At 44.5% G+C, this 17,964-nt stretch overlaps 1 protein-coding gene across 1 annotated transcript in view; it reads left to right on the top strand.

Annotated features, from left to right (window-relative positions):
* LOC147613364 (serine/threonine-protein kinase BSK1-like) overlaps positions 1-15,939 on the top strand; it is a 66,377-nt gene extending 50,438 nt beyond the window's left edge. Inside the window, exons 8-10 of the mRNA XM_086782669.1 lie at positions 13,796-13,963; positions 14,917-15,030; positions 15,214-15,939. Coding sequence (XP_086638795.1) covers positions 13,796-13,963; positions 14,917-15,030; positions 15,214-15,459 — 528 coding nt within the window. The 3' untranslated portion in view covers positions 15,460-15,939. The remainder of the gene's footprint in view (positions 1-13,795; positions 13,964-14,916; positions 15,031-15,213) is intronic.
* Positions 15,940-17,964: the final 2,025 nt, after the last annotated feature.

Raw genomic sequence — 17,964 nt, 5'->3', positions numbered from 1 at the left:
CACAAACTGCGGTCATTATCTTCTTTGCGGGAAAGATACCATCTGCCAATGATGTTGCGCAATGGATTCAGTCTATCCTTGGTGGCTCTTTTGTGGAGGGGTTGTACTTTGCCTCCCGTGGGTTTTATGAAGTTCACCTCACCGATGCCTTGCAGAAGCAGCGTGTGCTTGAATTTTCTCCTTTATTTTATGGTAGGCAAATGGTACATGCTATGCCATGGTCCCCCAATAAGGACTATCAAAGTCTCATACGACATCATTGTCCTGTCTGGGTGGAGGTGGTTAATTTCCCAGACTATATGCGAGAAGAATTGCCAGGATTGGCCGCTGCACTGGGCCAAGTTATCTGCCCCCCTCACCCTGTTGGGAATCGTAATAGATTCTGTATTTTGTGGGACACAGATACCCCTACCCTCCCCTCCATTGCAGTCGAGGTTGAAGGTTTGCCAATGGGCCAAAAGTACTTTGAATTGAAATGGGGAATTTTTGCAGGTGCTTGTTTTTCATGCCATAAGTACGGGCATCTGGCCTCTGAATGCCCTACTGTCTTGCATCCCCCTCCAGCCACTGCTATACCTTCTCCCCTGGTTCAGCCCACTCATAAGCAAGAGACTATTGGGTCCAAGAATTTGGATAAAAATGCCTCCAAAGTTGGGAAAGTGGCTTCGCAAATGCTAGCCATAGCTAAAGGCAAGAACAAAGGTAAAGAGAAAGAGAAGGCCCCTGATAATGATGTTTTTTTACAGCCCAAGAGGGTGTTGAGGCAAAGACCCCTTCAATCTCGCCACTGGGATGCATCTACTCCTACTCCAGGCCAAGCCTCTACCTCAGCCACTCCCCCGGTTCTTCTCAATTGGGTTGGAGTTCTCAAAAAACACATTCCTGTTTGTGAGTCTAAGGAAGGGCTATCCTTTGACCCAGGGAAGGAAGGGTTGCAGCCCATGATGGCTCATGCTTAAGCACTCTTTGGTTGTATATTCTTGGTCTCCTTCTTTGTATATATCCTCATGCTTGACAAACTCCATTGTGTCACTCTTAATGTACAGGGCCTCTGCAATCCTTCTAAGTGGAGGCTAGTGTGGAATTATGTTTTAACCAGGCAGCCGGACATTCTCTGTTTGCAAGAACATAACCAACATTCTATGGCTGGCCAGGCTGGCTATTTTGGGGGCTACGATATCCACTATGCAGGTACTAAGCATTTCTCGGGTCTTTGCATATTGGTCAGACATTAACTGTAGCCCCAGCTTGCCTTCAATGATTGTGATGGCAGATGGATGGTGATTCAATGTGATGTCAATGGTGATTTTTGGGAATTTGCCTCTGTTTATGCCTCGCAAACTTCTGTTTCCAGAGCTTCCATGTGGCATGCTATTGCTTCTTACCCATGGCGATCTTGTGCTCTTCTTGGCGGAGACTTTAATAACTCTCCCATGTCATCAGACAACACTACTCATAGATCTCGTATGATCCCTTTTGAAAAGCGATCATGGGAGGAGTTACTTACCACGACACATGCACAAGATTTATGGACAGCCATGCACACTAGAATAGTGGGCTACATCTATCATCATAATATCTTTACTAACTACTGGGCTCGCTTGGATAGATGGTATTTACTGCATGCTCAACAATATACAGATTTCAGTCTTCATATTGAGGTTGATCACTCTCTTGGTCTCTCTGACCATGCTCCTTTATGGCTGAATATTCAGTTTGGTCAGCCTTGGGATGACATGCCTTTATATTCCATTCGGATGAAACATATCAATAAAGGATACCTGCAGCCTGCACAATTTCAACAATTGATCCGATATGCCATAATTCCTCTTGCAGCCCATGTCCATTATGACTGTAATTTTGCATGGCAACGCCTTGTGGACAGGCTTCAGCATGCTATTCATGAATATGGGAGTAATTTCATGCCTGACTGGAGAGCTAAAGTTCAGCATGCCAAAGCAGTAGTTCAGTCCTTGACTGCACATTCCCAATTGCAGCCCCTCTCCTCTCAACAAATGGACACTCTCTCTCAGTCAACAGCTCTCTTGCAAGCTAATGACCGACGGAAATTGGCCAAGTGGCAGGTTCGGGTAAGGATGACTCAATTCATGGATAAAGGTTGCTCTTCAAAATCTTTCTTTCAAGGGTTACATGCTTCCAGGAGGAAGACCTCTTGCCTTAGAGTCCGTAAACTGGATGGTGAATGGACTCCCCAGAGCTCCAACATGAATGCTTTTCTTATTTTCAGAAATTGTTTGCACCCCCTGCTACCACTTCTTTGCACGAATTACAAGCTCGGGATACTCTTTTACAGCATGTTCTTCCCATTCTCAACCCATAGGAAGCTCTCAAACTTGATATGCCTTTCACTGATGTGGAGCTTGATGATGCCTTGTCCCATCTCAGCACTGGTAAGGCACCAGGGTATGATGGCCTCACGGTGGAATTTTTCTTACACTTTTGGGAAGACCTTAAAGGTGTTATCTTGCAAATGATTAATGAGGCTTGGCATACAGGAGTACTCCCCCAATCATGGAAGCATGGCATAGTTAAACTCATCCCCAAGCGGAATTTGTGTGAGCATCTCATGGATTGGAGGCCCATCACATTGATGCCTGTTGTTTACAAACTCTTTGCTAAAATGCTGGTGCACCGTCTTCACCAAGTGCTTTATGAGGGTCTGCATCCCTTGCAATATGGCTTTGTTCCTAGGCGGCAGATCCATGATAATATTGGCAATGCTCTCATGGCTATTAAATATGCAAAATATTCTGACGAGGATGTTTTTATTATGCAAGTGGACTTTGCTAAAGCTTTTGACACGGTCAACTGGGATTTTATCTCACAGACAATGGCTCAGATGGGATTCGGGCCAAAAATGGCTAATGTCATCTACTGCTTGTATGCTGACTCTACAGCCCAATGCATCCTTGGCAATCATCTTTCTCAATCTTGGTCCTTGGGTCGTTCGGTCAGACAAGGGTGTCCACTCAGTGCCCTCTTATATGCCATTGCCACTCACCCACTTCTCAGATACTTGGATCATCTTACCGCGCAAGACCTTCTCATTGGTCTTCAGATTCCTGGAGCCCCTCCCTTTATGGCTCAGGCATATGCAGATGACTCCTTCTTTATGCAGCATAATTCTCCACAGTTGAAGACTCTTATGGACACTCTCTCTATATATGGCATGGCTGCTGGCCTGCATGTCAATTTTGACAAATCCAGCCTCATACCTCTGCATTTATATGATTGGCATGTTCTTTTATGGCCCGGACACATTATGCAGCCCTCTGATGTGGTCCGCCATCTTGGTTACCCTATTGGCTGGTACATCACTAGGAAACAATAGTTAAAGTGGATTTTTGACAAACTTCATGCCAAGCTCCACTACTGGAAGCTCTCCACCTGGCCACTCCATGTTAGGCTCCGGATTGTCCAGTCGATTATCATGGCCTATGTTTAGTACTATTTAAATGCCTTTGATACATTGGACCTCTCAGGACACTTTTGCTTTCATGTCTCAGGCTATGGAGCTGTTATGGAAAACAAAGTCTTCTGCTAAAGCTTTAAGACTTATGCGGATGGCAAAAGTTTGTTTCCCGAGGATGCATGGCGGATTGAATGTGCTGAATATTGCGCATCATGTCTTGGCAAGGAAAATTCCTCTCCTACTCACCTTTTTTCGTCAGACGCAGCCATGGACTCATATGCTTGCAACCATGTGCACGGCCTTACGCACTTCTGCACATGGTGCATGGATCATTGATCACTGGGAGGTCATTTTGGGCAGATTTGTAGGTTCTATCCCGGGCTGTCCTTTTGCCACTTCACTTATTTGCGATTGGAAACAAGTCCTCTCGCATGCTCATTGGGCACCTTTCCTTTTGTCTCATGCCAATTCCCTTCGGTAGGAAAGTATTTACTGGAGTGCTGTTTTTGATTCTCTATTGGCCCTGCAAGAGCCGATTCGAGCATACAATCTCAGCAAACCGGGGATTAGGTGCATAAATGATGTTGTTGATGCTACTGGTCAAATGCTTTCCTTCCCTCAGGCTATGGCTTCCTATCCACTAGCCATGCATCACAGGTTCATTTGGGGGAAAATTGCTGATTTGCTGCAGCCTTTTCTTCCCATCCCTCCTTTATTTAACAGGACAGATTACAGGATTGGCAGTTACACCCGGTGGGGTCAAATTCTCGTCTTGTTATTCTTTCTGACCTAACAGTTAGGACGACATACTCTTTCCTCCAGCCATCACCATGGATTCATTCACATGCTAATTCTCTTTGGCATATGACAAAATCACTTGCTTGGTGGCGAAAGAATCTTTGCAATTTATGGAGGAGTAAATTGCCTCTCAAGCAAAAGCTTTTCCTATGGCGTTGTCTTACAGGTTCCTTATCTGTGGGGGTCACTCTTGCTAAACGAAGGATTGCATCTGCTTCTTGTCTTCAATGCATGGCCCCTTCTGAAACGGTGCCTCATTTGTTTTGGACGTGCTCCAGCACTAAGGCCTTCATCCACAAAATTTTCATGTTACTTCGCCTTCGTTTCCGTAACTCTTTTTTTGGGAAACACTTTTGGCTTTTTGGCAGACTCCCTACAACCACGGTCCATTACTCTTTACTTTTGTACTGGGTCAGATATTGGGCTTTCTGGACCATATGGCAGGATCACAACATGAGATATTTTGGGAAACCGTTTTTGCAATCTTATCAGTATTTTAGAAGCTCCTTACGGCAATCTGTTTATGATGCTTGCCACCAAGGAGATCTTCATCAGTCATGCCTGGAAATAGTTTCTCTTTGCTTCTGATTTCCCGTTGAGGCTCTCCGTTTTGGAGACTCTCATGTAAATTTCATTGATAATATACTGTTCATGGATTTACCAAAAAACAAAAAAAAAAGTGTGTGAGAGAGAGAGAGAGCGAGAGAGAGAGAGAGAGAGAGAGAGAGAGAGAGAGCAGGTGTGTGAGAGAGAGAGAGAGAGGTTGGAGAGAGAGAGAGAGAGTCAATGAGCCTCGTTGGAGAGCGTGGAGGAGTTCTGCTGCTGCCCCGCCGCCTCCGCCCTACTGTTGGTCCTTCCCTCTTGCTGGTCGTGCTCGCCAGTTCTTGTTCATAGTCGAGCTTCTGCTTCTGCCCTACCTCAGGGCGTGTGTGTGTGTGTGTGTGTGTGAGAGAGAGAGAGAGAGAGAGAGAGAGAGAGAGAGAGAGAGATGGGTAGAGGCGGATAGTCGCCATCTGCAGGCAGTCGTCACCCCCAGCAGATAGTCGCCATCAACAGGCCGTTCAGCAGAGATACGCTTGCCCTTTGTGTGATCGACATCCTTGCAGAGAAGACAACATACCGCCTTTCGTTATCAGTGGAGCTGCTTGCAACAAGAGGTATTACTGTAAATACAGCAGGTACACTAGGGTTTCTAGCAAGTACTGCAGGTTCAGTAGGGTTTCCAGCAGGTGCTGCAGTACAGTAGGGGTTCCTCGAGGTACAATAGTTTCCGCAAGTACTGCAGGTACAGAAGAGTTTCCAGCTGCCGGTACTGTAGGTACAGTAGGGTTTCTAGCAGGTGACTTGCAGGTACAGTAGGGTTTCAGCAGGTGGTACAGAAGAGTTTCCAGCCAGTACTGCAGGTACAGTAGGGTTTCAGCAGGTACTGCAGGTACAGAAGAGTTTCCAGCCAGCACTGTAGCAGGTGCTGAATTTGGGTTTGAGAGAACGAGTTTTCTTTGCTTTTGTACATGGATTTGGATGATCCGGCTGCTGCTGTTGGCGACATGGCTGCCAATAGCCTTAACATGGATCTTATTGAGGAGATGATCGAGAAGGATGTGGGTTATGCTTCAGATGCCTCAGAGCAACAAAAACGTCAAAGGCTTGATGTTGATGTAAGCTATACTCCGGTGAATGTTGGAGAGAATGCAGAGGAAAGTTCTCAGGCACCTTCTCCGGAGTTTGCACGTTTGCTGCAGATCACTGGTGAGCTTCTGCAAGAATATGTGAAGGCAAATAGCGTGCAAATGGCTGCAGTGGATAATAGTGGTGTGGCTGATGTATGCATGGAGACTCCTTTGTTGCTACAACAGCTAGCAGATTTTCATGATCGTGCTGCTATCTTTTTCTTTACTGGGCGTATTCCATTGTTGCCTCGTCTTAGAGCATGGCTGGGCCGCTTGGTGTCGCCTGAGGCACTTGAGGAGATTTACGATGGTCCGAGAGGCTTTTATGAAATACTTTTTCGCACTTCGGAAGCCCGTAGGGCAGTCTTGGAGCAGGTGCCACTTTTTTTGGATGGGCAGTTGGTTCATGTGGTTCCGTGGAAGCCTATGGCAGAGTACCAAGATATGTTGCGCCAGGCTTGCCCAGTTTGGGTTGAAGTGAAACAATTCCCACCAATGTTTTGGCGTGTTTTACCAAGTCTCATGCGAGGTATCGGTGATGTCTTGGTGGTGCCTCGAATGACATCTAGAAACCGAAATCGTCTATGCATGTTGTGGAATACTGGGAGACCTAGGCCGACACATTTGCGTGTCAATATGGCTGGGCTGCAACCTTTAATGTATGAATTGAGGTGGGATACATTTGCTGGCCACTGTTTCAAATGTGGTGAGATGGGCCACTTTGTCTCCGAATGTCCTAAGAAAGAACAAGTTGCTGCTACAAAGGATATCCTTGATGGGCAGTTGCCCGTGGAAGATAAGCATGATGCTCCTTCACATGATGCCCAACACATGGATGTACGTGTGGATGTTCGGAATGAGGTTGAGCAGCCATGGGTGGAAGTACGTGGTAAAAAGACACGATTTGTTGCCCCGCGGGGGGATTTCTCAGATGCTGTTTGGCGGGGGCCTTTGCGTGCTCATCAGGGGCCCTTACATACATATGCTCGTCGCCCTTTGGGTTCAGGTGCCCAGCAACAGACCAGGATTGAGAGGCCGGGAGGCCAACTTTCTCAGGGTACAGGGCCTCTTGGGGTGGATAGAGTAGAACGCTATCCTATTAGAAATCGCCTAACAAAAGAAGCACAACAACAATTGCCTCTTGTGTTTGGTTCGAAGGGTGAGGTCATCTCGCCATGGGATGGTCATTACCCTTTGACACATGCTCGGGAACTCCAAGGGCAATCTGGGATCACAAATACCATGTCTAAAAATGCAATGCTTCAAAAGGTTCGTGATTTGGCAGATTGTCCTGGGCCTAGTACACGGCCTTGTTGATTCCTTTTCTGGGAAGGCTTATGAAAATTGTACAATGGAATGTAAAGGGTATTTCTTCGCGCCAAAAGCAGTTCAGGCTTTGGCGTACAACTTTTTGTCATGGTTGGGATGTTTTGTGTGCAGTTGAACATAAGCAGCATAAGTTGGCTGGCAAAGCCTATGTATATAAGGGATTTCATGTTTTCTACAGCGGACATCCTGCTTCGCAGTCAGGTGTTATGTTTGCTGTTCGTTCGCAGTTTCAGCCTTCTCTTGTGATTCAAGATGTTCATGGAAGATTTCTAGTGATACAGATTGTTTGGGATGATACGCCTTTATGGTTGTTAGGGGTGTATGCTCCAAATAATGCTCGTGCACGCCGTTTGCTGTGGAATGACTTGTGTGCTCTTTCAATCTCTCATTCTGGCTTTGTGATGGGGGACTTTAATATGTGTGTCTCCAGGGAGCAAGCCACGTCGCCTCATTCTGTAATGGATGGCCCGGAGAGAAAGGCGTGGGAAGCTTTTGCAGCAAGGTCGCTAAAACAAGACATGTGGTCTTGGTTGCATTCAGATGAAAGGGGTTACACTTATGCCTCACAACAGTTTCGGGGCACTTATGCTAGATTGGATAGGATGTATATTTTACATCAAGATCTCTTTTTGCCAGAGGTTCTTACTATGATGGTTGATCAGCAACAGGTTTTGTCAGATCATTGGCCGCTTGTGTTTGAAATGGTCTATCATCCTGTGGATGCATATAAAGGCTTGTTGGGACGCTTGCCTTTGCGCTTAAATCACACTTTTTTGGAGCATGAAGTTTTTGATGTTTATATGCGTCAGTTGATACGACATTTCTCCACAAGAGTGTCCATGGCTGATTATCATGCTTGGCCAGTGTTCCTTACCAACACTCGGAAATTAGCACGTCATTATGGTCTTGCTAATGCCTCTATACAAAAACAGCATGTGGTCCTCCTTGAGTCGCTTTTAAAGGGCTTGCAGGCGTTCATGTTTACTGACTCTATGGATGCTGAAGTTGCGGATGCCATAGAATGGCTGAAAAAGGAGCTATCTAGGGTGCAGGAAGCACAATATGTTCGCTTTAAACTACTTGCATGTCTTGATGCTTTGCGGGATGCTAACTGTCAATCTCATCGCTTCTATGATAAGTTGCATCAAAAACATATGCGTGAGAATATTGTTAGGCTGATGGATGCTAAAGGCAACCTTGTTACTCAACCTTCTGAGGTTATTCAGCATTGCATCAGGTTTTATGAAGATTTGCTTGCCCCTCGAGAGGATGTCTCACCGGCTGTCCTGGCTGCAAGGGAGTCATTGTTTGCTGAAGTACGATATCAAGTTGACCCTGATGTGGCGGTTCAGCTTGATGCTCCTGTTACTCAAGGGGAAGTGGAAGCTGTTCTCTCCAAACTTCCCATGGGAAAGAGCCCTGGTTGGGATGGTTTGACAAATGAGTTTTTCCGAAAATATGCTGATCAGCTTGCAGAGCCTTTGACGCTTATTTGTCAAAGGGTTTGGGATGAGGGATATATGCCTGCCGATTGGAAGTTGGGCATACTTCGTTTGTTGCCCAAAGTCCCTTCGCCTACTTCTTTGGCTCAATGGCGCCCGATCTCACTTATGGGTATTATGTATAAAATCTTTACAAAGATTTTTGCCAATCGCTTGCAGAAGGTGCTTCCTACTCTTGTTCATCCGTATCAATATGGATTTGTGCATGGCAGGAATATTTTGCATAATATTCTTAATGTTCAAATTGGAGTGGATTATGCCAAGGCAAAGAAGCAAGAGATTGTGATGGTGCAGCTGGATCTTGAAAAAGCTTTTGATCATGTCAGCTGGTCTTTCCTTTCTCAGTTAATGACAGCCATGGGCTTTGGTCCCAAAATGGCTAATTTGGTGCATTTACTTGGCTCTGGCTCTATCACGCGGATTATGCTCAATGGAGGACTTTCGGATGGTATTTCTCTCACCCGTTCTCTCCGGCAGGGTTGTCCTCTTAGCCCTCTTTTCTTTGCCATTGCCACTCATCCTATGTTATCTCGCCTACATGCTATGGCATCGCATGGTGAAGTGGTTGGTTTGCATCTCCCTCATGGCAAGCAATTGGTTGCTCAAGCCCTTGCGGATGATACTTTTATGTTTCTCAGGGCCGAAAAAGCCAATATAGATCGAGCAATGGAAGCTTGGAATAATTTTGCATTGGCTTCTGGGCTGAAAATAAATTCATCAAAATCAGCCCTCATTGTATGCACGGAATTTGATCTTGAGGCATTAGGGTGGCAAGGCCGTGTGGTGCATACAGGAGACATTGTTCGTCATCTTGGATATCCGGTGGGTGTGGATGTGGACCCCCAAGCGCTTCTTGCTTGGATTTTTGCTCGGATCTCAGATAAATTTGTGTATTGGAAAGCTCAAGGGTGGCCTATGCATGTGAGGGTTAAGGTAGCTCAGGTTATTATGCTTAGCATGATTTCCTATTTTTTACCTTTGCTACCTTGGACGCACAAATCTCTCATCCGTTTGGTTGCTCCCATTCGGTTTATGCTGTGGAAGAGGCAAGGAAATATTATGGGTCAAACATGGATAGCTTGGAATCACATTACGACGCCCAAAAGAATGGGTGGGGCTGCTTTACTGGATGTCCGCTTGCATATGGTGGCGCGTAGGTGGGCGCTTTTTCAGGATATGTGTTTGCAAGAGCAGCCTTGGGTTTTCATGGCTCGTGACTTGATTGAGTTGGAGGGATTGTCACATGGGCGGACACGTGTGCAGGCTTCATGGTCGGACATTGTGAATGCGGCTCATCCTGTCCGTATTCGCTCATCACACATTTTATCGCATATTCTCCTTTCTTGGCATGAAGTTCTACTGTTGGCTCGGTGGGATCCTGGTCATGAAAGACTACTTTTGAACTCTTTGCAGTTCGAAACATTTGTGGAGTCGCGTGTCATTGTTTGGCCAGACAGAGATGCTTCACGCATACGACTCAACCGCATGGTCAGGCTAGGCTTGGTTAGAATCCGAGATGCTGTGATACCTGGTCGTGACAGGCCATATTCATTTCGTCGTATTCGGCAGCACTTTAGGGTTCCTCGGACATTTCAGCCACTATGGGCTGACATCATGCATGCAGTTGAGCCTTTTACTCCATTGCCTCGGCCATCTGCAGATCAGCCTTGGCTTGATTGGGCACTATGTAAATCTGGTCACTTGATATCACTCTCAGCTAACCAGGTCTATCATAAGCTTGTATCAGAGAAAGATTGGGTTTCAGCCAAGGCCAATAAGGTGTGGGGATTGCACAAGTCTAAATCATGGTGGCAGAAAACTCTTATGAGTGGTTGGCAGTCTAAACTCCCTTACCAAGGTAAGGTTTTCATTTGGAGGATGTTGGTGGGAGGGTTACCTACACGGGATCAGCTGAGCCGTCGTAAAATTACACTGGCCTCTTGCTTCTTCTGCACGACATGCACTGAAACAGTTATGCATCTGTTCATGAGTTGTCCAGTGGCCCGTCAAATTTGGTCTTTTGTCTCTCGCGTTTGGGAGGCAGTAGAGAGGTCTACTGTTTCGGCTCATCAGTGGATATTTGGGATTTGTCCTCAAGTCATTACTTCAGACAGCCACCTTGTGATATTCCATTTCCTTAGATGGACAGGACTTTGGCATATTTGGACTACACGGAATGGGTTCATTTTTGATTCCTTGTCTGGAATACATGGGCACATTCTACGTATCCGCGGTTTGCTGCTTTGGCAGTTTTCTTCTCTTCTCTCAGCTCAGCTACTGGATGCAGATGTTATTTCCTTATGGTCTACGGCGGCTCGGCTGGCTCATCTTTGATGCTTCTATCTGGGATGCTTATTTGGCTAGGAGGCTTTCTTATTAGTGTACAGGTTTGCATGGTCATGATCCTTTAGAGGATCTTTTGTGGGGGTTTTGTTTGGGGCCATAGGTTCTGTGTGAGCCATGTGGCTGATGTACATTTTACATATAATATAAAACACCATTTCACGAAAAAAAAAAGAGAGCAGGTGTGTATATGTGTGTGCATGTGAGAGAGAAAGAGAGAGAGAGAGAGTTTGTACGTGACAGAGAGAGGGAGAGGGCATGTGTGTGTGTGTGAGAGAGAGAGAGAGAGAGAGAGATGGTTGTAGAGAGGGAATAGTTCTTTTTTGGAACCTTGGTCGGCCGCAGCAACGCACGGGTGCAATACTAGTCTCACTCATGTAAAGAAAAGAGTGTATTCTTGTAGACCCAAAACACTTTCCCAAATGTCACCCCAGGGAATCTGATTCGCATATCTGAAAATAGACGATTTAGAAAATTCCTTGTGTTAGTGCATGCCCATAGCAAATGATAAATACTTTCTATCTGATGATGGCACTGCAAACAATTTGGAGCCGCAATTTTTTTGCTTTGCCAACTATCGAGAGCGTTCTTGTGATGCATCTCCATAGAAAAACCTTTTGTTTTAAAGGCAATTTGCTTTGCCATACCTTTCCCATATTACCTTTTTACCAGCTTAACAACTTGTTCATATGCCATACCCGAGCCGCACGTCCTTTTATCCATGGCTGTGGAAGGAGTAATCTGTATGCGCTTGTTGCTCTTAGTTCACGAAGAGGAAACTCCGTAATATAACCTTGTCGGCTATTCTTTAGCAGCCAATCATCCTATCATTGCCCAACTGATATATACAACATATACCCATGTCTTGCTACCTGAGCAACAACAAGTCTCCATACAAGGTGGTAATGGGTTCCCAAGTGCTAGTGTCGTGCTTGTGGAAATGATAATGGTCTGCCTAAGTCAATATGACATTTTCCATTGTGCAAATTCATTTTTGTGCTAAAAAATAAGATTTTCTTGGTTCAACCACAACCAATGGTGTATCAAATGCTCTGCTCCAATGCACATTTTTAGCTATAGTGTGTTTCCAAGAGGCACTGGCCTATGTGTCCAATTCAAATGTATGAGCACAGACTTACAATCTTGCAACAATATGGAAGAATAGGGCAGCCTTGCATTTTTCCTTGTACTTGACCTACCAAGGTATCCCAATAGCAAAGATTACAATGCCCAAAAGAATCAACCTTGTAATGCGCACACATTGCAACTAGCATCTGTGCCCATCACTGTCCTTGTTCCATGAAAGTTATTATCATGGTACTTTTCCGAGCCAGAAGATGGTAATGCACATTCAAGATATTCAGCCCACCGTGCATTTTAAGGCTGCATACATGCTCCATTTTCAATAGCCTTAAAGCTTTCCTGTTAGTGCTTGTTTTCCATAACAGTTCCATATGAATGTGTCAAGTGATTTTTTGTCCCAAATTAGCAATGGCAAAAAAAATGTATGTAAACCATTATGATGGATTGTACTATTCTTGCAGCGTGACATGCAAAGGCCATGTAGACAAGTGCTAGTAATCGACCTTTTGTTTGACTTTTGTTTGCACCCATACAATTGCTTCTTTGAAAGATATGTTCCAACCCAAAGGATATCACAAATGCCTAGTGATTTGGCTTGGGGGTAGTATATCTCGTGGCTAGAGTATACTATGCCAATCCGCCTGTTTTATTAGAGGTAGCAACTTTGACTTTCTAAAGTTGATTTTCAGCCCCGCTGCTGTCCTAAACAGTTACAGAAAAATGTCACATTTATAAGTATCCTTGCTTTCGCTTTCAACTCTTCCCGCGAGAAGTGTAGTTAAGACTTTTGCCTGCTACACACACTATGGAAACCCTCCACCCACCATAGCCTTGGTCTTGCAAACACTAAACCCTAGAGTCGGGTCCTATGCTGTTTGAGCTCAAGTAAGTACATACCATCCCATTTAATCACGTGAGTTTACAGTGAAATCTTCGTTTATTAGTCCTTTATGCACATGCGCTTAGGAAGGTCAAGGTACATACTTGGCTTGAAAGTAACATGTGTACCTGGTTATTCAAAACATCTGAGTCGAGAAATGTGCGTGGACTTGGGGTATTGAAACGGAAGTGGGCAGAGTCTAGGTACGTGTGCACTGAATAGGAATATAGAAGTTGGGATATTAATACCACCCAGGGCCTGTATGAGTAGGTGCGCTCATAACTGAGTGTTGAGACAACAATGTTGGGTTTAAATCTAGTGTCGCTTTAGAGGAGGACAGGGGGCTCATGGTAGATGCCAGGTGTGGTATGAGACTGGTCATCCATGGGCAAGGTGGTCTATGGTTTTGAGGCCTCATACTCGGTTGTTCCACCTAATCTAACTCTCCCATACCCAAGTTGGTTCAGAGCTGTCAGGCCTATGGCTGGGTTGGTGAATCGTTGTTGCATCGGGTGCAGGCTGATTGCAGATGGTCACCTGAGATTGTAGCACTATGTGATAGAAAGGGGTTGGGGGGCTGTGGTAAGATTCATGAAACAACAGTGTTAGACACCAAAAACTGAAGGGGTCACCATGTTGTTGATGATTTATGGAAAAGTTCTTGTTGATTAATTAGCTATGAACTCAGCTGCTTATCAAACCAATGTATGAATGATTTTACTTCCAAATTCTGATATGTTGAATCATGAATGAATAGGTACCTTCGTATGTGATGCTAGGTGTCCGGAGAGAGCCGCCTCCAGAACCTTTACAGATAGTTGCTCGTTCTTCTGCACTGAAAGATGCATGCTCAAGAATGGATCTTACAGCGATACATGAAAACTTGGTGAAACTACATTACAAAGATGACGTTGGTGACAATGAGGTAATGCCCATCATCCATGATATCACAGTTAACCTTTTCATTCTTCTGCTGCCATTGCGTGTATCACTCCTTTTTTCTGTTCTTATGTGTGCGTAAATGTGAGGTATGTTTACCATCTCAAGTGCTGCCTGATTTTTGAGAACATCTGTACTTTCAAGCTCAATGTATGCTGACGTAAAACAAACCAAGCAGCTAACCTCAGGAACAAAGATAGGGTTGACACCAATGGATTTTGTTTCTAATGAACTAGTTACTTAACTAGGTATATGATAAGTTATAACAATCCTGGAAAAGCATGTGCTGATTGCCATGAGAGACTTCTATCGTTTCACGCTTCACGGGGATGAAAAATCGGTTGTTGCCCCAGCTTTTTCTGCGTCTAGAGTCTCCCGAGTAAGTACGAGTAGGAGAGCACTCATCTTGAGGTGGGCCTCCTCCTGAGATGCTTTCAGCAGTTATCTGCTCTGCACTTGGCTACCCAGTGTTCAGCGTGGGCACAATAACTGGTACACCAGAGGTGTGTCCTTCCTGGTCCTCTCGTACTAGGGAAAGGTCCCCTCAATGCATTAATGCCTGCACTGGATATGGACCGAACTGTCTCATGACATTCTGAACCCAGCTCACGTACTGTTTTAATGGGCGAACAGCCCAACCCTTGGGACGTACTACCGCTGGTGTGTTCTGGAGATGGCTAGGATGAAGCAAAAGTTCAAATTGATTCGCCTGCAGCTTGTGCTGTCAGCTGTTCTGGAGTTTGGTATCATAGGAACAAGTAGTCTATGAATCCATGAACATCAGGGCAGAGACAAATTTTCAGTCCGTAGCACAAGTGGTTGCTTTTTCTAACCTTTCCTCTGCTACTCCCAGGTAGCCTGATCCAATGGTTGAGACATGGAGTTGAGAGTGCTGAGTCCATGAAACCTCATTCTAATCTCTGCACATTTATGTTTCAGCTTTCCTTTCAAATGTGGACAAAACAAATGCAAGACATGCTAAATTCCAGGAAAAAGGGTGATCTAGCTTTTCGTGAGAAAGACTTCACAACAGCGATTGAGCGGTATTCTGAAGTAAGCTCACTTTACATCTCCAACCAACTCAACCACACCACCCTTGTGCTCGCTTCTGTGTTTGTGTTTTTAAGCATCATTTGTAAGCTCTAGTTGACATGAAGAGCTACAGGCCATGCCAAGGGCTTGCTAAATTGCGGTGTATATTGGAAGTAAACTAATAATGATGATGTTGTAATGCAGTTTGTAAATGGAGGTGCCATGGTCTCTCCAACCGTGTTTGCAAGGCGTAGCTTGGCTTATCTTCTGACAGATCAGCCTAATCCAGCTCTTCGGGATGCAATGCAAGCCCAATATGTTAATCCTGAATGGCCCATAGCTTTTTATCTGCAGTCAGTTGCCCTAGCAAAGCTCAACATGGAAAAAGAAGCAGAGGACATGCTCAATGAAGGAACCAGTCTGGAGGCCAAAAGGCAGAGCAGGAGCTAGTTTAAGCTGTGTAATTTTTTTGTGAGATTGTGTACAATGCTGATAGAGCGGGAGTCACTGGTGGTGAGTGGTTCTATCTCATGAATGTGTCACTAGCTTGGCCACCTGAGTCCTGCATTTTGGGGTCGCATAGGGTAATGCACATGACCCAAGCTATTTGTTTATTGATGGTTCGTTCCAATTCTTTTCGAATGCTTAGATTAGCTGCAACTTCTTGCCCAAATATGAGTGAGTACTAGACATAATTTTCTACCATGACTCTTGGCGTTTCAAGAATAGATGAAAAACCTGAGTGTAGTGAAACTGACTCCCTCATATGGAAATGTTATGAAGCAACATGGTTTTGGAAAGCCTAGCATACCAATGCCAGCAGTTGTGCTGCCATGCCAACTTTTTGAGGCATGAATTTGGTATTATGTGACAGTCAAAATTTATAGCGAAACTTCCAATGTTTGATACTAGACTTGATTTACATGTGAAGTACACTGTCATGAAAACCATTAGATTATCCAATTCGACTAGAAAATTGAGAAAACGTCGTAGGCCTCTTACGGACAGCTCCTTTCCAAAAAGAAGCAAAATCCACATCTGAGGGGAGGGGTTGGCTGTGTGAAAAAACCTGAGGTGATGTTAAAACTCATTTCTACTAGCTGAAACTCATTTCTAATAAGAGTAAAAGATTGTTTTATTAGGTTGATCTCAATTTCAGGTTGAGTGGCCGTGTGAGACTAGATTCAGCCATTGTAACAGGAATATATATTTGCATCTGCTCTATGGTTTTCTTCAAACTCCAGGACAAATGAATATGAGCAAGTTGAAATTGCATATGGAATGCAACAAATGGATCGTATGCTTGCTTCGCTCTACAGCCCCAATGTTGATATTCGCATGCATGGCAATGTGTTGCACATAGATGAATTGTTGCAAGCATGCACATGAAACTTTCACATGTAGTTTTGGTCAACGATCATTGTCACTAAGCACTATTCTATCATGTAGCTTACTTGTCAAGGTGCTTGGAGTAGGTAATGAACATCGTAGTAAACTCGTCTTAATTGTCTAGTAATGGAAAATATGAGTACCAAAAATCTGATCCTCCCTTTTATGTCCCATGCTTGGACATATGGAGGCTATTGTTTAAAGACCGATTGGACACAATTTATATAGCAGTGTGAATTGGTCATTGGGCTAAATAGTTGGGATTGTGGCTCATTTGTAGTGAATTCATGCATGGAACTCTATCTTTGGAGAGGGGTCTCCCAAGGGATCGAGCTTCTAATTAGTTTAGTGGTTAATTGTGCCATTGACACTTGTAAGGACTAGGATGCATGGCATGGGACATGCATTGCCTTGAGGGTGTGGGCTTGCCAGTGTTGATCTCTAGCTTGGGAGTGGCTTATTGTTGCATGTGCTATATGGAGCTTACGGTTGGCTAGCGATTGCTAGGTGAATCCCTTTATGTTCCCTTGTTTGAATGTTCGTGTGTTGATTGGATGCATATAATTGTAGCGGCTTGGAGTGCTTCTCTTGCGTACAGTTATGAGCAATCAATCGTCTACATACAATTGTGGGCAATGGATCTTGGGGGGACACATGTAAGTGGACTCTTACTTGGTGTTTTTCAATTCCTCTCCCTCTTTCTCTCTCTGTCTCTCTATTAGGGAGACTATCATTAAGCTCCATGGAGTTCCAAAGTTGCATGACATACAGCATCCATCAAGAAAATGATGAATGCTTACAAAAGAAAAGTTTTTCTTGTTAGAAGTATAATTTATGTCGAAAATTTGCATTGGATGGCAATGAAGATTAGAACATGATAGATGAGACAAAGGATACATATTCAATTGTGAAAAGTAAGAATGTGTTGGATATCAGTACTTTGCCTCTGCCCTCACATTGTATTCCTCGAGCACCAGTTAGCTCATGTTTGTACGGTCCCTATTATGAGTAGCCATGGTTGAGTAAATTGGATGCCCAACATTCCTATATTCACATGGGAACGTGGCCTAGGAGACCATATGGTTTAGAGACCACTTGGATTAGATTTGACACACGACCAAATAGGCTACGTGTCATAATGGACCGTTGTCTCATAATGGTCCACACATGGTGTAGGTAGACTTTTCTCTTGGATGCCTTGTTTTGACATTTCGGGGCTTGAACTGGATTGAGTTTACACCGTGGATAGTGGCACTTGCTATGATCGTGGACCTATGTGGTCATGTCATGGTTGTCTTGTGTAAACATGCTTATTTAGATACTGCCATATTCTGGAATAGTTAGGAACTCGATCCGCCATTTTGGTTGTATTTCAAAGTCTTCAATTCTAGGCTTTGCTTCATCTGTCTCGATCTTGGAACACCAGCCTCGCGTTTCTACGGTATGCTCCCTTTTTCACTTGTTGTAGCTGTATGCAATCTTATATGTACTAAAAGGGTCTCAAGAAGCTTGAGCTTTGTAGACACAGTCACGTTCTCCATGAGTGTGCCTTCTCTTTCCATTGGA

Source organism: Cibotium barometz, chromosome 44 (assembly GCF_041138505.1).
Source record: "Cibotium barometz isolate CiBa-2024 chromosome 44, ASM4113850v1, whole genome shotgun sequence".
NCBI classification, from domain to species: domain Eukaryota; kingdom Viridiplantae; phylum Streptophyta; class Polypodiopsida; order Cyatheales; family Cibotiaceae; genus Cibotium; species Cibotium barometz.
The sequence above is the reverse complement of the archived record's forward strand: the minus strand, read 5'-3'. Positions and strand labels throughout refer to the sequence as shown.